General features: G+C 43.8%; 3 protein-coding genes across 3 annotated transcripts in view; all 3 read left to right on the top strand.

Annotated features, from left to right (window-relative positions):
• Nucleotides 1–10,171, top strand: part of LOC306753030 (protein-tyrosine kinase 2-beta-like) — a gene marked incomplete at its 5' end in the record, with an annotated part of 10,783 nt that extends 612 nt beyond the window's left edge. The window contains 27 exons of the mRNA XM_079236861.1: nucleotides 1–44; nucleotides 234–313; nucleotides 417–479; nucleotides 570–624; nucleotides 702–842; nucleotides 945–1,016; nucleotides 1,212–1,313; nucleotides 1,549–1,666; nucleotides 1,783–1,822; nucleotides 3,323–3,354; nucleotides 3,540–3,590; nucleotides 3,756–3,850; nucleotides 3,953–4,034; nucleotides 5,099–5,199; nucleotides 5,276–5,391; nucleotides 5,497–5,597; nucleotides 6,292–6,381; nucleotides 6,725–6,929; nucleotides 7,067–7,169; nucleotides 7,345–7,392; nucleotides 7,960–8,085; nucleotides 8,321–8,353; nucleotides 8,912–8,936; nucleotides 9,210–9,250; nucleotides 9,333–9,467; nucleotides 9,561–9,641; nucleotides 9,752–10,171. The exon at nucleotides 1–44 is cut by the window's left edge and continues 44 nt beyond it. Of these exons, the coding sequence (XP_079092987.1) occupies nucleotides 1–44; nucleotides 234–313; nucleotides 417–479; nucleotides 570–624; nucleotides 702–842; nucleotides 945–1,016; nucleotides 1,212–1,313; nucleotides 1,549–1,666; nucleotides 1,783–1,822; nucleotides 3,323–3,354; nucleotides 3,540–3,590; nucleotides 3,756–3,850; nucleotides 3,953–4,034; nucleotides 5,099–5,199; nucleotides 5,276–5,391; nucleotides 5,497–5,597; nucleotides 6,292–6,381; nucleotides 6,725–6,929; nucleotides 7,067–7,169; nucleotides 7,345–7,392; nucleotides 7,960–8,085; nucleotides 8,321–8,353; nucleotides 8,912–8,936; nucleotides 9,210–9,250; nucleotides 9,333–9,467; nucleotides 9,561–9,641; nucleotides 9,752–9,994 (2,423 nt within the window). The 3' untranslated portion in view covers nucleotides 9,995–10,171. The remainder of the gene's footprint in view (nucleotides 45–233; nucleotides 314–416; nucleotides 480–569; nucleotides 625–701; nucleotides 843–944; nucleotides 1,017–1,211; nucleotides 1,314–1,548; nucleotides 1,667–1,782; nucleotides 1,823–3,322; nucleotides 3,355–3,539; nucleotides 3,591–3,755; nucleotides 3,851–3,952; nucleotides 4,035–5,098; nucleotides 5,200–5,275; nucleotides 5,392–5,496; nucleotides 5,598–6,291; nucleotides 6,382–6,724; nucleotides 6,930–7,066; nucleotides 7,170–7,344; nucleotides 7,393–7,959; nucleotides 8,086–8,320; nucleotides 8,354–8,911; nucleotides 8,937–9,209; nucleotides 9,251–9,332; nucleotides 9,468–9,560; nucleotides 9,642–9,751) is intronic.
• Nucleotides 10,172–11,081: 910 nt separating this feature from the next.
• Nucleotides 11,082–17,325, top strand: LOC306753031 (uncharacterized protein). The gene is made up of 15 exons (XM_079236862.1): nucleotides 11,082–11,135; nucleotides 11,858–12,035; nucleotides 12,125–12,304; nucleotides 12,511–12,622; nucleotides 12,718–12,854; nucleotides 12,985–13,062; nucleotides 13,649–13,765; nucleotides 13,852–14,000; nucleotides 15,780–15,960; nucleotides 16,050–16,229; nucleotides 16,310–16,421; nucleotides 16,539–16,675; nucleotides 16,748–16,825; nucleotides 16,900–17,016; nucleotides 17,102–17,325. The coding sequence occupies exons 2-15, from the start codon at nucleotides 11,859–11,861 to the stop codon at nucleotides 17,252–17,254; spliced, it is 1,908 nt and encodes a 635-aa protein (XP_079092988.1). The 5' UTR covers nucleotides 11,082–11,135; nucleotide 11,858; the 3' UTR covers nucleotides 17,255–17,325.
• Nucleotides 17,326–17,851: 526 nt separating this feature from the next.
• Nucleotides 17,852–20,046, top strand: LOC306752818 (inosine-uridine preferring nucleoside hydrolase-like). The gene is made up of 8 exons (XM_079236624.1): nucleotides 17,852–17,958; nucleotides 18,185–18,378; nucleotides 18,456–18,635; nucleotides 18,985–19,096; nucleotides 19,238–19,374; nucleotides 19,471–19,548; nucleotides 19,638–19,754; nucleotides 19,840–20,046. The coding sequence occupies exons 2-8, from the start codon at nucleotides 18,199–18,201 to the stop codon at nucleotides 19,990–19,992; spliced, it is 957 nt and encodes a 318-aa protein (XP_079092750.1). The 5' UTR covers nucleotides 17,852–17,958; nucleotides 18,185–18,198; the 3' UTR covers nucleotides 19,993–20,046.
• The last annotated feature ends 6,514 nt before the right edge of the window (nucleotides 20,047–26,560 follow it).

Below are 26,560 nucleotides of genomic sequence, written 5' to 3' on the forward strand. Positions count from 1 at the left end.
AATTCAAAGATGACAGAACCACACTGCTCTACTTTTACCAGCAGGTCAGTAGCACGTTGGGTTTTTGTACGCTTACAATCTAAATCACGCTCTGTTTTTTGCAATATTAGATTCAGGATTAGGTTTAGATTAGGGAGGAGGTTAGGTCTGGGACTGTGTTGATAATGGCTGCAGTCAATGGAAGGTGTGTGTGCGTGTGTGTGTGTGTGTGTGTGTGTGTTATCTATCCCCAGGTACGAAGTGACTACATGCGGCAGTATGCCTCAAAAGTCAGCGATGGGATGGCTCTACAGCTCGGTTGTCTGGAAATTAGGTACTGAACCACCACCGCCTCGAGCACGCTCTTATAAAAAAAAAGTTCAAACACCATCTGTTTTATAAAATCACAAAACATCCATTGTGTCCTTTGTTTGCAGGAGATTCTGCAAAGACATGAGTCCAAACGGACTGGAGAAAAAGTCCAACTTTGAACAATTAGAGTAAGTCACGCTGGGTGCATCAGCAGCAGGCCTCCTATGCATTAGCGAGACGATTCCTGGTCTGAATGTTTGCATATCTGACTCCTTTAGGAAGGACGTGGGTCTGGACCTGTTCTTTCCCGGAGAGCTGATCAACAGCATGAAGGTAATGAGCCGAAACAACGACAGCTGATGATGCAAAGATGTCACGCGATTGTAATTTGTCTGCATGCAACGCCTCAGCCCAAACAGCTCCGCCGGCTGGTCCATCAGACGTTCCAGGGCTACTCCTCTCTGAAGCAGGACCAGTGCATGAACAGGTTCTTCAGCACCCTGGCTCAGTGCTACAGCTACACACAGGAGCGCTTCGGCTGCAGGCTCGTGGTGAGCAGCGGCGGGGTTACAGGTTAACAAGGTCCTGGCACGTTTCAAGCTAAATGTCGTATTTTTTGACACGTTTTATGTGTGCGTGTCCTGCGTCTATAGCACGGATGGAATCTAACAATAGACCTGGTCATCGGGCCTGAAGGCATCAGTCAGCAAACTGAGAACTCCACGGTGAGCTCACACTCTCTCGGCCGAATTTTGACACATCCAGTGCAAATGATGATCATACGATCAGAATGAAAACAATTGAAAGGCTCTGCAAACATAAATGCACTGCATGCAACACCTCAGAAACAACCAGCCTCATTTGCAGAAGCTGATCCATCATAACGTGTATATTAATAGACGTATTTGTCTCGTTCGCAGCCCATCTGTCTGGCCACGTTCTCTCAGGTGCGAAGTATCTCCTGCTCTGCTGAGGCTGACGGCCAGGCTCTGCTCACTGTGCACATAGAGGGAGCCAAACAGGTGACTTCCAAAAGGAATAGGTCAACATTTTGGTGGATTAATGACTTAATGGTTTAAATGGGATGTAAGTGCTGGACTGCAGTGACTTCCTGGAGACCTGTGGAGGATTTTCTTGACCGTTCCACACATACCAAGTGTCCTCTGGCCTCTGAGTTGCACTTTTATGAGAGTCACTTGTGCAGGAAGGTGGAGCTGTTCGACACAGACTGAATATCTTGTGTCTTCAACCCTCCAGCCGCTGTCAGTGAACACCTCCTCCCTGGCCGTGGCAGAAAACATGGCCGACCTGATCGACGGCTACTGTCGGCTGGAAGGCGCCGCTGAGAGCTCGCTCATTATCCGGCCCGGCAAAGGTACACTTGTCAAAATGTAGTGAAAACATATTCAAAGCCATTTATGAAACCTTGAAATGCTCCTTTAATGTTCTCAACCTCTGAGATGAACAAAACCACAAATGTTATTATTTCAGGGAGGGATGCAAGAATGAAATTACCTGACCTCCCACAAAGGTGAGTGTGATGAATCATAGAGGAAAGTCATTTAGTGCAGTGATGGTCAACCCCTGTGCCGCGGCACACCAGTGTGCCGTGAAAGATCGTCATGTGTGCCGTGAGAAAATTTCCAATTTCACTTAATTGGTCCAAAAAAATATTATTTAGCTGCCGCAAATAATTTTCCATTGTTGAGCGTCTGAACCTGCAATATAGTGGCTGGCAGAGTAATATAGAACAGGTCTACACCTTGTTCTGTCATTAAACAAACTAAACGGCTGTATGTTACTGATCTTATCTACAAGACAGCTTGTCATTTCTGGGTCGCGTTGCAACTCTTCTCTGCGCTCTGTATCGCACACGGCGGAGTTCCGCTTTTCACAATTGGATTTGCTGCTGAAGTTATCACTATTTTAAGCTATGAGCTCTCACTTTTAAAGCCCAACAGTTCATGTGTTTGCAGGTCAAGACAAACATTCAACAGCCTGCAGCCTGGAGCTCCATCAATGACGTTTCTGACTTCGCATATCGAGAGGCTCTGGAAATATTCTTCCAAAAGCCCGAAAAACACACTGCAGTGACAAAGCCTGCTCACTTTGTGGTCGTCATTAAAATAAATGAACATCATGTTTCCTTTAAGTCATTTATTACAGGTGGAGCGCAAGAGGAAATGCTGATTTTACCGTACGCCGTTAATAAGTTACGCTTGCGCGACTCGCCAATTCTTGTCATTTCGCCAAAAGCCGATCTTTATGAGATCTCCCTCCGTGAGGTCGGCTTTCTGTCTCTCAACATGGAGCATGAATTGAGCGCCGTATCAAATCTACAACCCCGTTTTAAAAAGAGTTGTAGAGGAAAGCAGCTCACTGCAGCCACTAATACTGATACAACCTGATGCTCACATATCTACATTCATTCCTTTTTGCAAAAAAAATGCTTATTGTTTTCCACAATAAGCTATTTAGCAGTAACTTAATAACGGATATAACTTAATATTCATTTTTCTAACAAAGTGATAACACATTTGTTTTTGTCTGATGGAGCAATCTGGTTTAATTGAAATTGATTGCAATGTTCTTTATTATATTATTTATAAAAGCACAGATGGAGACACTAGTACTGTGAAGTATTACTTTGTAGTACTGTGAGGTACCACGATGTAGTATGTCCGTCTGTCTGTCAGTCGCTCCCCCCCTAAAGCTGTAAACCAGGGGAAACACTGAATATATTCTATGCCAGAAGGTTGCGCAATAATTACTTACCACATATGCTGTATTATACTACAATGTGACATTTTGTAACTTATTGGGTTGTTGGTGTGCCGCAGGATTTATTTATTGTAGAAAATGTGCCGCGGCTCAAAAAAGGTTGAAAAACACTGATTTAGTGAACGCATGGTGGGTTTTCATTTTCACACCTTCCTCCTCCTTTATGGTCATACTTTCACATGCAAAGGTCACGGGCTGATTGAACTGTTATTGAAGGCTTGCTTTAACGAAGTCTCTCTCTCTCTTCCAGTGGGGGTGCCAGTAGTCCTGATATAGGTCTGAGTAAGTCTGATGACTGGTTTACACATTACACATCACATGTGGACTGTAATTTACATCCTGCCTGCAATAATTCACTTAGACTATTCAACAAGTTTTTTTCTGAGGCCTTTTCTGTTTGGTTGTGGCTGTAAACAGAACAACTAATGTGAAGTAGACATCTTCAACTTCAGTTTCTTTAACCTCAGGTTCGGACATTTATGCTGAGATTCCAGAGGGCAAAGAAGACGACTCCGGTGGTGAGTCGGGTTTCACTGAAAATGAATTTAAAACTGAATATCCACCAGCAATTCCAGGCAGAAATGTCACTGTTTGTGATGTTTATTGTACAAATGTTTGTATCCATGCTCAATAGAGCAGATGTTATAAGCCTCCCCTCTGTTTCCTAATGTCTGCGTGTTCAGAGAAGCACCGGATCTCCAGAGACGACGTCGCTGTGGGTCGGATCCTGGGCGAGGGCTTCTTCGGAGAGGTTCACGACGGAGTTTATAAAAGCCCAGTGAGTGTGTCTGTCCAGTGGGACTCCAGAACATCCCACTGGAGGACCAGAATGAAAACAGTGTTGCACTGGTGGCTAATGTGTGGATGCGTGTGTTTGCAGACTGGAGAGAGGATCGGTGTGGCCATCAAAACCTGCAAGGACTTTACGGCTGAAGTCAAGGAGAAGTTTCTGAGTGAAGCTGGTGAGTGTTGCAGTGATTATCAGCTGTACAGGTGTTGTGCAGAGACCTGTGATGCAACTGCATAGCCGGACATACCTTCACACCAGGAGGTGTAAAACATTTGGTATATTGGTATATTATTCTCACATGAAACTGATCCTTCTTTTAATAGCTTTCAGAGTGATATGTGTTGACAATAGTGCGGCGTATCTGAGTTTAGAACATCTCAGGGTTTGGTACGTGTTGCTGTTCTTTGCTGTAGTCGACTTCCTGTCGCCTGGATGTGGCTTTGTGAAAAAGCTCAGACCGGAGGATTTGGTATCGTCGGGTTTGACACAAGAGGCTATATTTGATTTACAATTAGAGATGACTGACAAAGTGCAGGTTTAGGAAGGTAACGAGTAGGTGAGCTGCTGTTAAGATGAGATAATCCTGTGTTCGTCCCACAGCGGTGACATTCTGCAGATACCTGAGATGCTCTTCAGGTAGAAAAGTCTGTAAAAGGCCGGACTTTAAAGCTGCATTACAACTGTTTTGGCTACTGAGGGGATAAGCTGACATAGTTGTTGTGTTGAGGCTTGTTGTTATGTTTTATATAGAGCAGTCACAGGACAACATTCATCTGGAGGCCTGTTTGTCTCCACCAGAAGAAAGTAAATCCAACGTTTCCTCTCCTTTTAGCTCGGTTTTGGTCTCCGCCAACTCCGGAGTGAAACTGACCTTTATTTTTTTAAATGCTCCGACATGTTTGCTGCTGAGCAGGAAACGTACATTGACGTACATTGAAGTTTTTGAACTGACAACAGCTGCTGGTGGTGAACTGCTTTTTTCAAATAACAGTCAGAAAGAGAAAGCGTGGACTCTTTATAAAGGAAAGGAAGATTGCAATACATCACTCGCAAAAGCTCTTTCACACCAACACAGTGGTTTGTAGTCAAATGGAAAGCTTTGAGTTTCCTGGTTTCCTCGTGGTTATGAGACATCTATTCTAGAGTCAAGGCCTTTTTCTGTTTTCTCTCCCTGAAACCAATAAGTCATGACATAAAGCGATGTGTTGTTCACCCGAGCCGCTCTGCCTGATGCAGGCTTGATGAAAAATCTGGATCATCCCCACATCGTGCGCCTCATCGGAGTCATTGAGGTCGATCCGGTCTGGATCATCATGGAGCTCCTGGACCACGGAGAGGTTTGTGTGTTTGAATGTCTGCAAAGCGTGAACCGACCGGATGAGATGAATGTGTGACGTTCTGTTTCCCCGACAGCTGGGGAGCTATCTCTTGCAGCAGCAGTACACCCTGACCGCTGCAACGCTGACGCTGTACTGTCTACAGATCTGCAAAGCCTTGGCTTACCTGGAGGGACTCAGCATGGTGCACCGGTAACACAGACTTATTCGAGTAAAGCCTGAAACCAACTCCAGCTGCCTTTTGTTTCCACGCAGATAACTGTTGGGTCTGGTTTCTGATCCGTCTCTGTGCTGCAGAGACATCGCGGTGAGAAACGTCTTGGTGGCGTCTCGTGAGTGCGTCAAGCTCGGCGACTTTGGCCTGTCTCGCTTTGTGGACGAACAAGAGTATTATAAAGGTGCACACACACACACACACACACACACACACACACACACACACACACACACACACACACACACACACACACACACACATGCACTTACTCCACACACACAAGGTTCAAGTTTTTTATTTGGCCATTTGTGCCTAGACCAACAGTCGATTGGATTTTTTTTTTTTTTGGAAGAAGAAGAAATAGAAAAAAAACACTATACAAAATATAAAATATGAAATATGAAAACCCTGAGACAAAAGATGAACAATGAAAATATGAAAACACTGAGACAAATTATAAAATATGAAAATATGCAAACACTGAGATAAAACACTGAGATAAAATCTGAACTATGAAAATATGAAAACACTAAGACAAAATCTAAAATATGCAAACACTGAGATAAAATATGAAATCTGAAAATATGCAAACACTAAGACAAAATATGAAAATATGCAAACACTGAGATAAAATATGCAAACACTATACAAAACATAAAATATGAAAACACTGTACGTAATATGAAATATGAAGACACTGTGCATGTCTGAGGTCAACATTTCAACCAATTTTAAAGTAGATTAAAGTGTATTGGGGTGTTATTTACCTCCAGCTTGCAATATATATATATATATATATATATATATATATATATATATATATATATATATATATATATATTAATTTCCCTCCAATATTTGCCCTCTGTGCACAGCCTCAGTGAGTCGATTGCCGATCAAGTGGATGGCACCCGAGTCCATCAACTTCAGACGCTTCACCACAGCCAGTGATGTCTGGATGTTTGGTGAGAAGCTCAACATCTTGTGTCTGACTTGCTTATTCTCAGAATGTGCAGTTTACTGCTATTCATGACTTATGGTTACTTCATAATACATTGTGGAACTAAAGGTATAAATTTAGTTCCACAATTGTGAAACCTTTCGTTGGCAGAAGTGGACTCAGCTCTGCTATAATTTATGAGGAAGTTAGTCATATACTTCTCAAAGCATAACTCTGACATCTGCTTATGCAGCCAGCGTTCAACTGGGTTATGTATGTTAGAGGCTACATCACATTTAAACTACAAGTATTCATAACTCATAACTGCTTTAATGTCAGGGCTAACCTCAGCTGTTTTGTTCCCCCAGGTGTGTGCGCGTGGGAGATCTTCTCGATGGCCCAGCAGCCGTTCTTCTGGCTGGAGAACGGGCAGGTGATCAACCAGCTGGAGTCGGGGGTTCGACTCCCCAAGCCGCAGCAATGCTCGCCCGCCGTCTACTCCCTGCTCACCCGCTGCTGGGCCTACAAGCCGAACGCCCGGCCCAGCTTCAGCCAGCTCGTCTGCTCCCTGAGGTGCACGCACATTCCTGTCCTTTATTACGATACCACAGCTCTGGAGGTTTTGATAAGGTTTACGTAGAGATTTAAATCTGTTCTCAGGTCAAGCTCAATATGTATAGTCTAGAAAAATGATGATGTCTGTGTGTCAGTGACGTCCACAGGGTGGAGCTGGAGCAGGAGGGGAGGCGGGACCGATCCCACTCCATCGCATCAGCATTGGACCCAAAGCACATCACAGACGCTCCGCCCAAGGTACGCAGCTCGAACTGCATTTCTGCTAAGTTTGTGCTGCTTCTTCCATTGTTTTATTGAGACGTCATGATTTTTAAAATATCTGTGGAAATCCTGATGTAGTTAAGAAGTAGTTGATGACCTCCAATATGACCACAAGATCACATGTCCTCTCTTTCTCTCTCTCTCTCACCAGCCGTCCAGAATACATGGAAATACCCTTCCTCGAGTCACACACATACAGGTGCACACACACACACACACACACACACACACACACACACACACACACACACACACACACACACACACACACACACAGAGTAACATGCTACAAGGCTATGCATATTTCATATCTGACCAAATCTACTTCCCGCTCCCCTTATGGAGAGAAAACACAGGAAAAAACTGCAAATGCTGTAAAACCAAATGTAGTAATGCACATAATGTAGTGTGTAGTGTGTAGTGTGTAGTATGTAGTGTGTAGTGTGTAGTGTGTGTGTGTAAGAGCTGCAAGATCGACTAAAACTCCCAAATTACATCAAACACCAGAAGGAAGTTTGTTGTTGTGTCACGTTCTGCAGCTGCTCTCGAGACCAGAGTGTCACAACAAAAAGGAAATTAACTCAGTGAACTCATTTGAGTTCATATCTGAAAGGGAAATAATTTCTTAGAAATTGAGTAAAAGATGAACACATCCAGAGAAAAAGATGAGTCAAACCATCAATTTATACTGCATTGAATAGTGACATTTAAAGGTTGTGTGTGTGTGTGTGTGTGTGTGTGTGTGTGTGTGTGTGTGTGTGTGTAGGGATCAGACAGGGACACCAGGCCGGTGTGGGAGAAAGAGAAAGAGCGAGTGGAGGACACTTTACAAAGACAAAGAAGAGAGATGCTGATGGATAAACAGTGGCTGGAGCAGGAGGAGAAACAACTGGTGAGGGTTCTCTCACTCACACACACACACACACACACACACACACACACACACATTCCTGTCTTCATAGTAGAAGGAAGCACAGGAAGAGGCGTGTGGCCTCGAGAGTGTGACGAAAGAGACAGATTGACTTGTCATGAAAGCGGACGTGACACAGGAAACACTGGCATTACGACCTCACCTCCATTACGCAACCACTGCTGCATTCACTGACATCTGCTTTCTTTCTCTGTAGGATCCGGTTGTGAGAGTGGATTCACACATCAAGGTTCTTATTATCTTGTTTTTATTTCCTCTTGTGCTTATTTGAGTTATATTAAAGCTGCATTAAGCACTTGTTTACCACTAGGGGGCAGCAACATACCTGTAAACAGTATGTACAGTATATACACAACATTTTAGATGTGGTAGTCCACATAGATCAGGGGTCTCAAACTCGCGTTGCCCATCGTGAAGCTGTACTCAGGGTTTCACTGTGACCTGGATCAGGGTTTCTATGACGAAAATATGTTATGAATGTAAAAAAAATATAGCGCTTTCTGTGTGGCCCTCCGATGAGATCACAATACCAGCGGTGGCCCCAAGCAAAATTGAGTTTGAGACCCCTGACATAGATTGTCTGCCTCTTTTACAGTTTAATTTCATTAGTATTAGTCATAATTTATAACACTCTGCAAGGTTTTTATGCTACTAAAAGGTGTCCAGATATACAACAGAACCAATGAACTGAAAAGCCAATTTACAGAAATAACCTGACGTGAATTTAGAAACACAAACCCTTTAAATTGGTCGATTCACATCCTGTTTTCCTTCCCTTTTTCTGCAGCCTCCTGAAAAAAGCCCAGAAAATGGTGAGCCTTTGTTAAACAGGCTTTACTGAGTCTTAATGAACTATTGCACTCTTCATGTTAAAAATGCCACTAATATCTCAGCATAATACAGAAAAGCCACGACCAAATTCGCCAGATTGTATAAGCAGAGACACACTGCACGAGTAGTTACGTACAAGTTGCACATAGTCAAACATTCCAAGACTAAAAAGTAATGTAGACGAGATATTTATGTGCAGAAAATGTGAGGAAAAACAAAATGTGCAGATATGCAGTTTTTTCTTTTTCCCTCAGGTCCTCCAGAAAAGCCCCCAATGCCTCCCCCAGTCGCTCAGGTAATAAATAAAACACCCTCCTCCAGACCGTGTCAACCATTAACTTAAGTTTGGTCATTGATAATAAGTTGTGTCGTTGAAGCTTCGGCCCACAGCTGAGCTGGACCGATCAGGTGACCAGGTTTACACCGGCGTCATGGCGATGGTGAAACAGGTGGTCAAGCTGAAGAATGACGTCACCGCGCTGCCGGCCTCCGAGTACCCCAACGCTGTCAAGGTAGGTCATCGTTTCACATCTCGTTTCAGGAGCACTGTTAAAAGTGGACGTGAACTCAAACGATGTGGTTGTCTCTCCCTCCTCCGCCTCCAGGCGGCGGGCATCACTCTCCGTAGTCTGATCCAAAGCGTTGACGAGATCCTGCCCTCTCTGCACAGCTCGGTCACAACAGAGGTCAGCCTCGCTTCCCCTCTCTGTGCATCAGCGTCCTGGATTAAAATTGACTTTAAATCAGGACGCAGATGAGTGATGTGTCATGTGATCGTCTGTCCTCTCCGTCTCAGATCGAGGGCACGAAGAAGCTGCTGAACAAGGACTTAGGGGAGCTGATCAATAAGATGCGACTGGCCCAGCAGAACTCAGTGACGTCGCTGAAGGAGGAGTGTCAGCGGCAGATGTTGACGGCCGCTCACACTCTGGCACTGGACTCCAAAAACCTGCTGGACGCTGTGGACCAGGCTCGAGTCAGGGCCAACCTGGCCAGGCCCAGACCTGCATCGCCCGGTGCAGAGGATTCTGGGGATTGACTCGACGGTTTGAATCAAGGACACGGTGTTCAGGTTGATGAGCGGAGGAGTTTGCGTGAAACACTTCCTGTCCTCGTGCGAATGAAAGACGTCATATTGTATTTTCTCTGGAAAAAATACAATCATGTTAAGTTAATTAAACTGAGCTTTTCTTTAAGGTGAACCAAACTACCACAATGTATGAAAGCAATGAAGTTACACTGTTTTTTTTTTAGAATTATTTTTACCATTAAAGACAATGTGATTTTGCACTTTCCGTGTTTTATTTCCTTTTGTGTCATTATTCAAGAAAAAGGAATGAGGAAAAACTGGAAAAATATTTTGTCAAATGCTGTCTGCAGAGTATAAATCTGGTATCCTGGCTGAACAGATGCCAAGCACACATGAGCATGAACGTTACACGAGGGTTTAAGGTCACGCACGTCAGTTTGATTGCAGGTGAGGTTTCTGCTCGTTCACTGGCTTCGAGTTAACAGAGGAGACGTGCACCGGCGCTGCGAGAACATTACGTTCCAGGAATGAGGCAGTGGGGGAGTTGGCAACGACAAATACTTCTATAATGTCTTGGCTGTTTCCCAGATTTACCTTCTTCTTCTTTTTTTTATCAGAAAACAGAGGAAATATGTGCAGATGAAGAATAAATGTTCTTTTTAATCTGTTACATGACATTATCTTGACATTAGTAGGACAAGAAAACCCCAAATGTGACTGTAAGCATGTCCTCAGGTAGATCAAAGTATTATATTTCACAAGCTTTACATTCTCATCTTTCATCCATATTCCTGCTCTCGTTGGCATGACTGTCTTTATTCATTCAGCTTTCTTTTGCCTCCCTCAAGCTGGATGCAGGTTCCTCTGTTATAGTTGTTTTCAGTCATCTGTTTTTTTTCTGTTCCCATTATTATGTCCAATAAAGATATTCTGATGGTTAATTCATGCTCTTTGAAATTGTGCAAAAGCACCCACAATAGACCCCAACCATTATACAAGCTGTTAGGTGTGGCAACATGACTGCAAGCAGATGCATTTCCACTTCTCTGCGTGCATTTACATGTTGCTTCAAAAGGAGGTTTTTCCGGTGAGAGCAGTCAGTCACTCCCAGCAAAGACTTCAAGAGACATCCATCAGGAACGCTCGCCAGGTGATGATTTTACATTTTTCTGTCATTACAGACTATTTACATGCAATACAGATAATATATAATACAGATAGATACAGATTAATGTTGATGAACATGGGTCAAGCACCTCAAGGGTTAAAAAAAACCTACTTCAAACATCTGTCAAGTACCAGCATCATTTTGATGTTTCAAATGTTTAATTGCATCGTTTTAATCAGTTTTAAATGGTTAAAAGGCTCTGTCTGCAGGACATCTTTTTAGTGCATTTCTTAAAACTCCTCTCTCACCGCCACACCTATGACACGCTGCTTTTATTACATGATCTTGTTGCACAGACGACCATTGTTCGAAGACAAAGTACAGGACGGTTTTCATTCTTCGCTTGAGCTGGAAACCTTCTCATGATATATATTGCATGTGTCGCTGAACGAGGGAACATTTATCTCTAATGAAGCACAAAACATATTGAAACTTTTCAACCTCACGTTATGTCGCAGGTATGAAAAGGCCTCGAGGGAATACTTTACTTCCTGAGTATTGCAAGCTGGCAGATTATAAACGTCTCAACAAATCAAAAGTACTTGCAGAATCTGAATCGAAAACAAGTCGAATCAAATAGCTTTCTCTCTATAATGATGCCCAACACGTCTGAATCGGTTTTCAGAACAACGTTTGGGTTGCCAGGTTGTGACAAATACCTGCTCTTCTTCTTCCTTCACTGTGGTACTTGGTGTTGAACGCAGGATGCCGAAGATTATCATTGACTTGGACACCGGGGTGGACGATGCTCAGGCCATCATGGTGGCCCTCGCCGCCCCCAATGTGGAGATCTTGGGGATCACCTGCTGCTTCGGCAACACTCCCCTGGAGAACGTCCTCAAGAACACGCTGCGTGTCCTGAAAGTCTGCAACCGGCTGGATGTGAGTAGTCCCGAGGGGCCGCTTGTGCATGAAATTGGTGCATGTGAATGGAGGTTTGGTGTTCTGACGGATTAAATCACCCTCCTTAGATCCCGGTGTACCGCGGCTGTTCAGGGCCGCTGCTGACCAGCAAGCGCCACGCTGGAGATTACCACGGGAAGGACGGGCTGGGCGACGTCCCGGACCCGGACGCTCCGGGCCTGGAGCTGCTGCAGAAGAGGAAAGCTGTGCAGGCCCTGGTCAAGATGGTGAAGGAGAACGCTGGAGAGGTGAGACAAACTCGTGCATGGAGTCATGGGGGAGCTCGGGGTCTGGTTATCTTGTGACTCTTATGGAAGTGTATCTGTCTGGGTCAAAACCAGTTGTGCGTGAAAGGAAAACTTTTACTTGTCTCATTGTGTCTTTCTTCTCTTGCCCTCCCCCAAAAAATGCATATGAAAAGATCTAAATGTGTGTTTTCCGCTGCTGTCTGCAGGTGACTCTCGTGGCCACGGCGCCCCTCACTAACCTGGCTGTCGCAGTGCAACTGGACCCCTGCCTCCCCAAGAAGCTGAAGGCGCTCTACATCATGGGGGGAAACACTGAATGTAGGTTATTGTTAAGTCTATATTCAATCTGTTGTAGCTTTTATTTTCTTCTCTGTGCACCGATGGTACTGAGAATAATGTCCGTGTGCGTGCAGCCAGGGGTAACACCACCATGTGTGGAGAGTTCAACTTCGTGGCCGACCCCGAGGCGGCCTTCATCGTGCTGGACCGCTACACCTGCCCCACCTACATCGCCCCCTGGGAGTTCAGCTGCAGGAACAGCCTGCCCTGGGTGAGTGGGGCTGAACGCACAACAGTGCTTGAGACAGAATCATTGATGATTATCTTAACAGTGGCATTTTGAGAAAAGGTCGGTCTAAGTAACGCGTGAGAAGAGATGTAATGATGATTTCCTCCCTCAGTCTTTCTGTGACAAGTTGCTGGCTCATGACTCAGACAAGGCTCGCTTCATGAAAAAGATTTCCTCCCTCTCCATGAAGGTAAGTGTGGGTGCAGAAACCCATCATTTGGTGGAATTGACAATACAACTTCAGTACATGACTCTTAACATGATGTGCTTTAGTATAAGATTGAACAGTTTGGAACGCAACACAGAGCATGTCGGCACAAGTAGATAATGATGTTCTCTGAAGGGTTGTTATGCACCACCACCCAATACAGAAGCTCAATGCATGTGCCAAAATGTTGTCAAGTGATCAAAATACATTTCTCATATGTCAGATTTGTTCACGAACCCTTTTTGGGGGCCCTGGAAAGAATGACCAGTCGAAAAATGGTGGAAATCATTTAAAAATCACTAAAATCATCCAAAAGTCACTGAGTGAAACTAATTAAACAGAACATATAGACATAGATTTTGTTAAAGGACCCCCACATTCTAAAATCAAAACTTTTTTACTAGCAACCATACCCCAAGATTTTGTATTGCATCCACAGAACATTTCATCCGGATATGATAGGCAGAATAGAGCGATGTGCATCTTTAGGCTCGTGATCACAGAGAAGCTCATAGATGTAGTTTTGGGTGCCACCTAGTGGCAGCTGATGTATGTCTCGTCTCTGCAGAAAGCAAAGTCAGCCGACTATCAGAAGGAGGTCACGGAGGGAAAAGGGTTCAATTCCTGCGACACCTACGCCATGGCGGCCGCCATAGACGACACCTTCATTACAGAGAGCGACGAGGTGAGCGCCCGCTACGCTAACGCCTTTAAAAACACAAAGCAGATCAGATCATTACCCAAAAAAAACGTTGTGTGTTATTCCACCAGGTTGCAGTGTCAGTGGAGTTGGAGGGGACCTACACCCGAGGCATGATGGTGCTGGACTACATGGATGAGCTCAAGAAGAAACACAAGGCCTTCGTGATGAAGGAAGTCGACTTGGAGAAGTTCAAGCAGATGTTCATTAATTCACTGAAGTAGAATGAGATACTGTCACATGCTGAGGGTCTGACGTCGGTTCAATATAATGAATAAAGTTGACTTCCATGATAAAAACATCTCCTTGGATTTTGTTGTTGAAAATACAGCTTGCACATTCCAGGAAAAAACCCAACCAGATGTCTCACGAGGAACATTTTATTGATGCTTTGAAACCAAAAAAGATCTGCAATCGCTCCAGTTCAGATGATTCACAGATGTTTTTCGTACTGACTGTTCGATCTGGCTGAACACCGAACAGTTTGCATCGAAGCACAAGTCGCACTGTTGATTCCTGCTGCGGCATTTTGTAATTACTGGTCTTTTTGACTGTGGTTTGTGCTGCAGAAGATGGACTTCATGCAGCACTGCAAAAGTTAAAAAGATTGTCTGCCTGTGTCCTGGGGAGATTAATGTCTATCGCATGATGCTCCCAAGACTGTCTGCTTTGTTGTTGTTCCTCTAAAGTATTAAACAATCTGGATTTCATTAGAGGCGGCTTTGAATGAATATATCAATAAGAAAACACAATGAGAGAGAAATACATTATTGTGAAGTAAAACCTGCCACTCACAGTTTATCAATCTTCTTTAAAAACACAAAAAAGTACATTCTTTTGACATTTTAGTGGGAGGTTGCCTCTTTCATAAGCAACTCCTCTGTGTGCCTCCGAGGCTTTTAAAAGGCTGCGCTTCACTTTAATGCGGCAAGCAGCTCCCAATGCAGACAGCAGTCGACATCGGCCAAGCTCCGTTCACCAGGTGATGACTTTTATGTTATTTGTGTGAGTTTTTACCCATAATGGCAACATAATCTATTCTTCTATCTGTTAAGTTACTGCCAGGGCAAGGTGCGCCTCTTTGTTTAGCACCTTTCGACAACAAGGTAATTCAGATGGGAATTTACACCTTCGGGCAAGAATGAAAAGTCCCACGAGTATTTAAATAAAAGACAGATGCACAAGATTTAAAGCTTTGTTTGGAGCAGACCTCAAGTTCCTCTTGTGAGTGTCCCAGACGTGAACGGCACAGAAACTGAACACCGCTTCTTTTCCTCTGTAGTTCACATGAGGACAGTCAGAAAACCTTCTTAACGTGAAGCAGCAGCTCCATCCACTGCTTTTTAGTCCAATGAAAAACTGTATTCCAGAACAAACTGTTCCTCTTTGCTGGTCTGAGTGGGGCAGCTGCTTAACTCTTAGAGACGTGCATATTCGGGAGCATTCTTCAGCCCCCTTCAGAGAAGCATGTGATTGGGTTACCAGTGGATTAATGAGGTGATAAATCTCAAGTTGCATATGATACTTATGTCTTCACTCTAATTTTAAGACTGAGTCTGCTCCAAGGCGCTACAGCCTCTTGAAAAAGACAATATCATTTGTTTAACACATTCTAAATAATACATTATAATAACAATGTATTTCAAAAGATTTAAAATATTCAACATTTTTTTTGTATTTAAAAAATAAATTGAGTAATTAAAAATCTTAGTGTGAAAAAAGAAAAATGCAACCTGAAAACCTAAACTACCCCCAAAACAACTAACTAACTTAAACTTAAACCCTTTTTAAAAAGACACACAGAGAGATTTAGCCACCATTTCAATCGTCCTTTTAAGATAAAAGTAACTGCAACTTTTTCACAGAGCATTCAGAGACATGAGTCTTTTGATGAGTGCTATACTTTCAACCAGAGAGTTCTAAAGTAGTGGCTCATGAAACCAAAACGATAAGCTGAAAGACTTATCCCAATAACCTCTTCTTGTTGAACAAACTGCAGGATGAAGAAGAAGATAATCATTGACGCAGACATCGGGGTGGACGACGCTCAGGCCGTCATGGTGGCCATCGCGGACCCCGATGTGGAGATCTTGGGGATCATCTGCTGCTTCGGCAACACTCCCCTGGAGAACGTCCTCCAGAACACGCTGCGTGTGCTGAAAGTCTGCAACCGGCTGGATGTGAGTGATTTGTTCTTAGAATACACAACTTTGGGGATTTAAGGGGTTCATATTAGCACCCCATCACAACAATGTGTCACCCTCCTTAGATCCCGGTGTTCCGCGGCTCTTCAGGGCCGCTGCTGGCCCGTAAACGCCACGCTGGAGATTACCACGGGAAGGACGGGCTGGGGGACGTCCCGGACCCGGACGCTCCGGGCCTGGAGCTGCTGCAGAAGAAAAGAGGTGTGCCGGCGATGATCAAGCTCATCAACCAAAACCGTGGAGAGGTGAGACGAACCCCAAAAGGAATTGCATTTCAATGATGAACAGATGGAGCTCAATGTGTTTTCCTCGCCCGGGGGTTCAGGTGAGCCTGGTGGCCGTCGCGCCCCTCACTAACCTGGCAGTCGCCATACAACTGGACCCCTCCCTCCCCGAGAAGCTGAAGGCGCTCTACATCATGGGAGGAAACACTGACTGTACGTTATTCATCTCAAAATCAATTCCCCTCTCTGCGATTTCCACCCCTGCACTCGTGATTAACAATGATGTGTGTGTGTGTGTGTGTGTGTGTGTGTGTGTGTGTGTGTGTGCAGCCAGGGGTAACACCACCGTGTGTGGAGAGTTCAACTTCGTGGCCGACCCCGAGGCGGCCTTCATCGTGCTGGACCGCTACACCTGCCCCACCTACATCGCCCCCTGGGAGTTCAGCTGCAGGAACAGCCTGCCCTGGGTGAGTGATCAAAAGCAATTCACCCACAATGCAGTTTACCTACAGGAGTCATGTTAATGTTCTCCCCCTCAGTCTTTCTGTGACCGCTGGCTGGGCCAAACCACTGAGAAGGCCGCCTTTATGAAAACGATTACAGCCCTCTCCATGAAGGTACGGTAACATCTCGAGAGTTCAGATGATCGTCCCGTCACAGCGTGGCCCTTCATGATGTCTTGTCTCTGCAGAAAGCAAAGTCAGCCGACTATCAGAAGGAGGTCACGGAGGGAAAAGGGTTCAATTCCTGCGACACCTACGCCATGGCGGCCGCCATAGACGACACCTTCATTACAGAGAGCGACGAGGTGAGCGCCCGCTACGCTAACGCCTTTAAAAACACAAAGCAGCTCAGATCATTAACCAAAAAAACGTCCCGTGTTATTCCACCAGGTTGCAGTGTCAGTGGAGTTGGAGGGGACCTACACCCGAGGCATGATGGTGCTGGACTACATGGATCTGCTCAAGAAGAAACACAAGGCCTTCGTGATGAAGAAAGTCGACTTGGAGAAGTTCAAGCAGATGTTCATGAATTCACTGAAGTAGAATGAGATACTGTCACATGCTGAGGGTCTGACGTCGGTTCAATATAATGAATAAAGCAGAACAAAGCAGTATTTCTTTCTCGTTTCTTTTTTTCATAACCATGGCTGAAGCATCTGTGTCGATCTTTTCTTCTTCTTGGATTCACTATAGAAATACATAAAGTTCCTGCCTGGTCGCAATAAAACATTGCCTTCTAATGCAAAACAGGAAATCCCCCCTCTTGAATGTTTGCTCGAATAAGGGTGTGATTTTGCAGAGCACTGATAAAAAAAGAAGAAAAAATGTAATAGTTTGGTTAGTTGCCAGGCTTCAAGATTTTACCCACTGAAACATGAGACTCAAGTATCCTCAGAGGAATGGAACATGCACAATAACCTCATTTATACATGAATAAACAACTATTTATAGAGTAAAATGAGACAATACTTTAGGAGGAGAAGGAGGAGGAGACTAAACACTGTTGTACAACTCCCAACAGATCATGTTACGTCCCTTAAACTTGATTTTCTCGATGCTTTCCAACCTATGCCTGCAGTGGCCCAGCCCAGATGCATGTCATGTGGTGTCCTGTTCTTTTTGAGAGTTACATAACCTGCCCACTTTTTTCTTCTTCTTTGCACTAAAAGAAACAGCAACGGAGAGACGTCTCCTTCCACAGCCGACTTGGAAAAGGAACACACTTGTTGCTGAAACCTTTCAGACCGGTAAGTTCATCTCTTTGTTCTCTGCACTCAATGGTTTCTTACCCTATTAATGAAGTCATTAATGAAGAGGATCAGGATTGTTTTTACCAGCAATGTGCACAGCTGGTGAGACGTTAACAGTGCGTCTGTAGCACAATGGTTGCAGCTGTGTGGGTGTGTTTACTGTCTGACTTGGTGTGACGCTCACACGGTGTGTGTGTGTGCGTGTGTGTACATACATATACAGGTATTTAAGATAAGATGAAGAAGAAGCTGATCCTCGACGTGGACACAGGGGTGGATGATGCTCAGGCCATCATGATGGCCCTCGCAGCCCCCAACGTGGAGATCCTGGCGATCACCTGTAGCCACGGTAACACGCCGCTGGACAACGCCTGCAAGAACACACTGCGTGTCCTAAAAACCTGCAACAGGCTGGATGTAAGAATGTGCCGCCTCACAGAGCCATTTGATGTTAGGATGGCTTCGCCGCGTGTTAAACCCATCACCCTCCTCAGATCCCGGTGCACCGCGGCTGTCCAGGGCCAGTGCTGGGCCGTAAACGCCACGCTGGAGATTTCCACGGGAAGGACGGGCTGGGAGACGCCCCAGATCCAGACGCCCCGGGCCTGGAGCTGCTGCAGAAGAGAAGAGCTGCACAGGCCATAATTAAGATTGTCAACCAAAACCCTGGAGAGGTGGGGAGATGGTGGAGAAATATGTGACTGTTGTGTCAATACAGCACGCATATATTGTTTTATTATATATTGTATGTTATTTATGAACTTATGAACCCTTATTGTATTCTTTGTACTTATGAAAAATAGCCTTGATGACAAATATCCATGCATCTTTATTAAAGACAGCACGGTCCCTCCCTCCCTCTTAGAATATTAAACCCAAATATAGATTTTTGTTGTAAAGGCTGATATAAAATGTCCCTTTTCACATAATGGGATCCATAAACAGAAAGAAGGTGAAATAATGCACCAATCCCACAGCAGCTGGTACATGACACATTTTCCTCTCCCCTTATCCTGCTTGCAGGTGACTCTGGTTGCCACGGCGCCCCTCACTAACCTGGCCGTCGCTGCACAACTGAACCCGTCCTTCTGCAAGAACCTAAAGGCGCTCTACATCATGGGAGGAAACACTGAATGTAGGTCCTCTGGTGTTAACATCAACTGTTTGTGGTTAACTTCACATGGGGATAATGATGGGAGATGCATGGTGTGTGTGTGTGTGTGTGTGTGTGTGTGTGTGTGTGTGTGTGTGTGTGTGTGTGTGTGTGTGTGTGCAGCCAGGGGTAACACCACCGTGTGTGGAGAGTTTAACTTCGTGGCTGACCCCGAGGCGGCCTTCATCGTGCTGGACCGCTACACCTGCCCCACCTACATCGCCACCTGGGAGTTCACTTGCAAGAACATCCTGCCCTGGGTGTGTAATTACCACAACGAACCACATAGTTGAGTGACATCCTGGTTGTGGAAGCCAAAAGACGATGTGCTTGACTCACTTTCTGTCTCCCTCAAGTCTTTCTGCGACGCTTGGCTGGCCCAGGACACAGAGAAGGCTCGCTTCATGGAGAAGATCTACAGTTACACCAGAAAGGTGCGGCGGTTGTTTCATTTAAAACTCACTGACAGAGCGTTCAGAGCAAAATGTCACTTTGTACGTCGCCTGTTTTGTCGTCACCTCAGATGGTCCAGACTGAGCGGTTCCAAAAGGAGCTGGTGTCCGGACCCGGGTTCAACAGCTGTGACTCCTACGCTGTGGCTGCAGCCATCGATGACACTCTGGTGACGGAGAGTGTTGAGGTTAAAGCACCCGCTGGCACCCACAGGTTCAGTTTCTGCAGAAACAAAGACGTTTTCAGTCAACCGTCTTGTCTTCCTCCTCCAGGTTGCAGTGACAGTGGAGTTGGAGGGAGCCCACGCCCGAGGCATGATGGTCCTGGACTACATGGACCTGCTCAAGAAGAAGCACAAGGTCTTCATCATGAAGAGCATCGACCAGGAGAAGTTCAAACAACTGTTGATGAACGCACTGAAGTAGCATGACGTCTGCTATATTTCATTCCTTTCCTTTTTGATAAACATGGCAGAAGCATCTGTGTCGTTATTTTCTTTTTGGATTCACGAAAGAAACACAAAGAGTTTCACAATAAAACATTGTCTTCAGATGCAAAACTAGAAATTCCCTCTCTGTCTTTATTTTTGTTCAAATAAGGGTGTGATTTTGCAGAGCAGTGTTTAAAAAAAGAAGAAGAAAGGAAATCTAATAGTTTGCTTCGTTGTCAGGCTTCAAGATTTTACCCACTGAAACATGAGACACAAGTGTCCTCAGAGGAATGGAAAATGCACAATAGCCAGAGATGGGCAAAAATACATCAAAATGTATTTTGTTGCAAAATACCTCTCACATAAATCTATTAAAATCAAATCCAAAATACTGTTGCCAGAAAATGAAACATATAAAAAATATAGGAAATAATTCAAAGCTCTGGTGAACCCCACAAAAAGGAAAAACCGTCACAGAATGTCAGTGTAACTAAGCAAAGCTATTAAAAGACAACAACTATGATACTTGATTATGTATATATATATATATATATATATATATATATATATATATATATATATGTTTGCATTAATGGGACTTATTAATGGGAGGATATACACTTTGGCTTTGTATCAACAAGAAAATATTCATCATATATGAATAGCATCACACATTAGGCCTATGTATACCCTAAAAGCGAAAATATATAATTCAAACCAGTTGTACACAGGTAAAGAGCCTAAATAAATGAATATAAATAAAAGGTAAATAGTAAATCAATACAAAAGTGAACCAGTAACTTAACAAGTGAGTAGCCTACTTACTTCTCTTCAGTGTTGGGGGTAACGAGTTACAAAGTAACGGATTACAGTAACGATATTACTATTATAGGTAACGAAGTAAAGTAACGCATTACACTCAAAATATTGGTAACTACACTACTTTACTAGACCTCAGTAACTCGGTCCTGACCTGGTCAGGGATTAGGGGGAGCACCAATTCCTTACGCCAGCCGTGTAAGGAGGGCCCGTTTTAGAACCCTAAGGTTTTCATCTCAGTTTGCTTTCGTTTATAGAGACAATGACGGATGTTAAAAACCCCATTTGTTAGTTTTTTCCCTGTGACCTACCTATTTCATTGAGCCACGTGATCTATTTGATTTCAAATGGAGTGGTTCCGTCTCAGGGACAGAGTCCAAGAGGAACTGAAGAGTGCACAGTTTATCATAGTATATATAGGCAAGTGCGATGGAAGATCTCGTATCGAGACATAGTGGGAGTGACTTAGTATCAGGTGCGTGTGATTATAATATGTTTTGCCCTCGGTCACACGCAAGATATCGTGTTTGTAGTTACCGCTTCAAAAAACTTCAAAAGGACAGCTGTATAAGTGTCAGACAGATGTATGCATCCTTGAGACATTTAGTAACTGGCACCCTGGAAGCAGAGTTGGCAGATGAAACCTGCCGATGCTGCCTGGGTGTGATGGGGTCATGTTTAACTGAACAGGTGTCAGACAGATTGCGTGAGACATTATTGTAAATAATCGGTGTCTGTGGTTACAATATGATCTGACCTTGGTCACACGCTTAATAGCGTGACTGTCGTTACAGCTTCAAAAGCTTCAAAAAGCGCAGCTGATAAGCACAGGACACCATCTACTATGACCATATTTAGACTTGTGTCTTGTGATATATAAACGTCATAAAAAATAGGAATGTACTACAGCGTATTATTGCGTGATAGAAGACAATTTCACTCAAAACTTTTAGCATAATATTCAATAAAGAAAAAATTAAAAAGAACTTGGAAAAGAAAATAACTCATATTTTACATAAACCAATCCTCAACAAAATAATACAACTAAGAATACTTTCATAATATGCCTTTTAAATAAAATAAATTGGATTTTTAATGTTTTTTTTGATGGTTAGAATATCAAGCTAGCGATCGATGCTAACATGCTAATGACGCTAGCAGTCTAGGCTAGTGCATAGCCAGTGTTTAGCAAGTTAACTTATCAGTTGAGTAGCTAGCTATAGGAAGATAAAATAAGATCATCCTTTATTAGTACAGCAGTGGGGAAATTGCAGGATTACAGCAGCAAGAGATAGTAGTACAATAAAAAAACAAGTAACACATATAAGTAAACAGTAAAACAGTAATAAAAATAATAAGAATAATCCACAATAGCACTATTATATATACAGACAGACTAAACAAGTATTTAAAATGTATTTATGCTGCACCAGTTAATGTGGTTAAAGTGACCAAAAAGAAAGTGATTGAAGTGTTTTGTTTTTAGCTCAGTTTGTTGTGTAGTCTGACAGCAGCAGGAAGGAAGCATTGGGAGCTTGTGTGAATGTCATAATGTCTTATCAATTACTGGCAGATAATATAGGTCATAGTTAGCCGGGTATGACAGTAGATGTCCATTTGTTTAAAAAAAAACATTAAATATCCAATTATTTTATTTAAAAGGCATATAATGAAAGTATACAAAATACATGTATTTTATTTTAATACATTTATTTGAGGGGTAGTTTCTATCGAATAACATTTTTATGTATTTTTGCCCATCTCTGGTCATACGGCACATGCGGAAGCTGCTGAACATTTCAATACCCAGCATGCCTGAATCGGACACTGTTTTGGCATAAAATAAGTATTTTTTCCCATTTTTGAACCAAACGACATTATTATTTTTTTTTACTGAATATTCTTCCTAACATGCCAACGCTTTGTTGGATTGTGATTTTTTTTTCTTTCTTTTGTTGCAGATTCCGATTCTTTAAGTCCTAATCTTTCCAAAAAAAGTGCCTTATTAATATTTGGGTTGTTAAGGCCCTGAACCATACAGCTTGAAAAACTCGGGGACTGCTCGAGGAGGCATTTTGGGGGACCTTGCTCATAATGCTGGATGTTCCTAGTTATGATTTTAATATGGTATAAAAGTGATTTATTTTTGGGAAAATAAACATTTTTTTCACAACAAAATAATAAGTATTAGAAGTCATTCGGGGTTCATATGACTACTTACAGAAGGCTTTTAGCCCCCATTTTTGGGGGCTCTGGGGCTCAGAACTATCTAGCTAGCTACAATAGGCTACGTAGCCAGACCCAGACATACATTATACATCAGCTAGTTGACAAGTCACACTCAGATACAATATTTACCTTGACAGACAATCCGTTGAACTTGAAGATCTGAAGACTGAAATCGCGTACTGTTTTGATTCGTGGAGAAAGTATTTTGAGTATTGTAAATACAAAATTACTCCACTCAGTATTTTGTTCCAAATTATGTTAGATTGTTTTATCGGCCCTATCAAATACAAATTTAAAAAATACTCAAAAGTAATTGAAATACATATTTCAAATACAAGTAATATAAATACTGCCCACCTCTGACAATAGCCTAATTAATGCATGAATAAACATTTATTTATTGAGTAAAATAAGAAAATACTTGAGAAGAGACTAAACACTGTTTTACGACTCCCAAAAGATTATGTTACGTCCCTTAAACTTGACTTTATCAATGCTTGCCAACCTATCCCCGCAGAGGCCCAGCCCAGATGCATGTTTTGTGGTGTCCGGTTTTTTTTTTTATTCTTTGCTCTACAAGAAGTGAAGTGCAGCAGCGAGACGTCCCACTCCACCACTGACTTTAGAAAAGGATCACACTTGTTGCTGAAACCTTTCAGACTGGTAAATGAATCTCTTTGCTCTCTGCGCTCTGTAAATTTATAATAATGTACTATGCCTTACACTGTAAATAAGGAATGTCTGTGTAAAATATGATACTTAAGAAAGAATATAAACAATAAGGGGAAGTGAACCATGTGAAATTGTGTATTCGTATCATGGGGAAAGTCACAGTTAGTTAGTGTGTTCACATAGATGTTATTAGTAGGCCAGGAATGTGAAATCAAGATGCGCTCAGTTCATTTCAAAATGGGTGCCGTGCCAGATACCCCTTGATACAGAAAAACAACTCCCTCAGTTACAGGGGTGGAGAGATGACGTCAAATACCAGAAATCAAAGCGTGCTGAGGTACCACCTCTGAACCAACCCAGATGCTGCCTCCACCCGTTAAACTTATAACCAATTGCACGCTGCATAGCTAAGCCAATGAGAGCCGACGACGGCCATTATATTGATCTATAAGATCAAATGTTTTACACCGATCGGTGTGCATAATTTGAACGCTAGACAGTTAACTGCCGTGCGTCTGTAGCACAATGGTTGTAGCTGTGGGTGTGTTTACTGTCTGACTTGGTGTGGCGCTCACACGGTACATATACAGGTATATCCACTATAAAAACAAGGCTTTGTTGAGATTGCTGAGGACAACCACCACGTCCTCCTTGTCCTTCATCCATTTCTTTAAGATAAGATGAAGAAGCTGATCCTCGACGCGGACACATGGGTGGATGATGTTTAGGCCATCATGATGGCCCTCGCAGCCCCCAACGTGGAGATCTTGGGGATCACCTGTAGCCACGGTAACGCATCGCTGGACAATGCCTGCAAGAACACACTGCGTGTCCTAAAAGTCTGCAACAGGCTGGATGTAAGAATGTGCCGCCTCACAGAGCCATATGATGTTAGGATGGCTTCGCCGCGTGTTAAACATGTCACCCTCCTCTGATCCCGGTGTACCGCGGCTGTTCAGAGCCAGTGCTGGGCCGTAAACGCCACGCTGGAGATTTCTACGGGAAGGACGGGCTGGGAGACGCCCCAGATCCAGACGCCCCGGGCCTGGAGCTGCTGCAGAAGAGAAGAGCTGCACAGGCCATAATTAATATAGTCAATGAAAACCCTGGAGAGGTGGGGAGAGGTAGCATCGAGCTGAAGTTCTAGTTCTGCCTTGCCTTGTATTGTGACTGCCGCTACAAACCCTAAAGGATCGTAGAGGCCGTTGATTGTGGACAAGAAACCCCGTCGAGTGTAGTGTTTTATCTCATCAGAGACGCTGAAGTGGAAGCAGTCGGTCTGGAGGTCCCAATTGATTCCATGACTATGCTGCATCGGCAGGGCATCTGCACTGAGGCCCAGGTCTTGAAGGTCTTTTGCACGATCTTCGGCTGGAAAGGCCTCCATGACCTCCTTGTTGTTTGCTGCGATCGACAGCTTCGACTGTTGGCAGGGACTTCAACCCATCGTCGACATAGAAGTCAAGCATCACAAAACCTTGGACGTCAAGGTTGATGTGGAGCTCTGATGTGACCTGAACAAACTGGTGCAGTCCATGAATCGCTACTGCGGGTGAAGGACTATTTCCAAAGACGTGGATCGTCATTCGATACTCCACAATGTCTTTGGAGGGGTTGTTATCTTGGAACCATAGAAAATGTAGGAAGTTCCTATCGTCTTCCCTTACTGAAAAACAATAGAACATATGTTATATGTCCATTGTAGAGGCAATTGCTTCCTTTCTAAAGCGTATCAGTACACCGAGCAGCGTGTTGTTCAGATCAGGCCCAGTCAACAGCACGTCGTTGAGCGACACACCGTTGTACCACTCGTATTTGTTTTGGTTTTCTTGGATGGCACACACCAAATATTGGCAAGTACCACTGTTCTTCATCCTCACTGGGAGGAGGGGCTAACTCAGCGTGACCATTCTTGAACATCTTGTCCATGAAAATGAGAAAGTAGTCTCTCATTTCAGGCTTCCTTTCAAAGTTGCGTCTGAGCGACTTGAGACGGTTCAATGCCTGTGGCCTGTTATTGGGCCGTTGACGTGGGCATTTAAAGGGTAATGCAGCTACCCAACTGTTGTTTGCATCTTTTGTTAGTCCTTCTTTCATTATTTTCATGAAGGAGATGTCCTGGATAGACGGAGCCATGCTGTTGTCGTCTTTGGTCTGCTTGAATATGTTATGTCCTAGGCTGTCAACATCACAGTTTGATATCTCCTCAGGATGTGTTTGGAGGTGGTTTGTAGCCTGGGTGTCACTGTATTTTTCCTTTACATGGAACACGTTAGGACACGGGTCAAAGAGAGTAGGGCGTCCCCGTTCCGTGGTGTTTGTGTAGAAGGCGCTGACTGTCGGTGGTTTGTGAACGCGGCCTAAACAAACATTACCCACGATGACCCATCACAGATCCAACTTCTGAGCATAAGGTAGGTTGTTTGGGCCATTGACCTGTTTGCGGACCTTATGGACTCTGATAATATCCCGACCTAAGAGAAGCATAATTTGGGCCTGTGGGTCGATAGCTGGGATGAGGTGTGCAACTGACTTTAGGTGTTCGTGATGAAAAGCTGCATTGGGAGTTGGAATCTCATCTCTGTTATTTGGAATGTCATCACATTCTATGAGGCTGGGTAGTGGGATGGTGACGGTCCTATCCAAAGATTCCACGATGTAGCCGCTAGCCCTTCTTCCTGTCGCTTTCTTTACTCCAGCACATGTTTTCAATGAGTAAGGAGCACTTGGACTTTGGTCATTGAATACTTTGAAGAAATGTGAACGAACTAGTGATCTGTTGCTCTGTTCGTCCAGAATCACATACATCTTCACTGCTTTGTCAGCGTGGCCGGCAGGATACA

The sequence above is a fragment of the Taurulus bubalis genome, assembly GCF_910589615.1.
Source record: "Taurulus bubalis genome assembly, chromosome: 21".
Lineage (NCBI taxonomy): Eukaryota > Metazoa > Chordata > Actinopteri > Perciformes > Cottidae > Taurulus > Taurulus bubalis.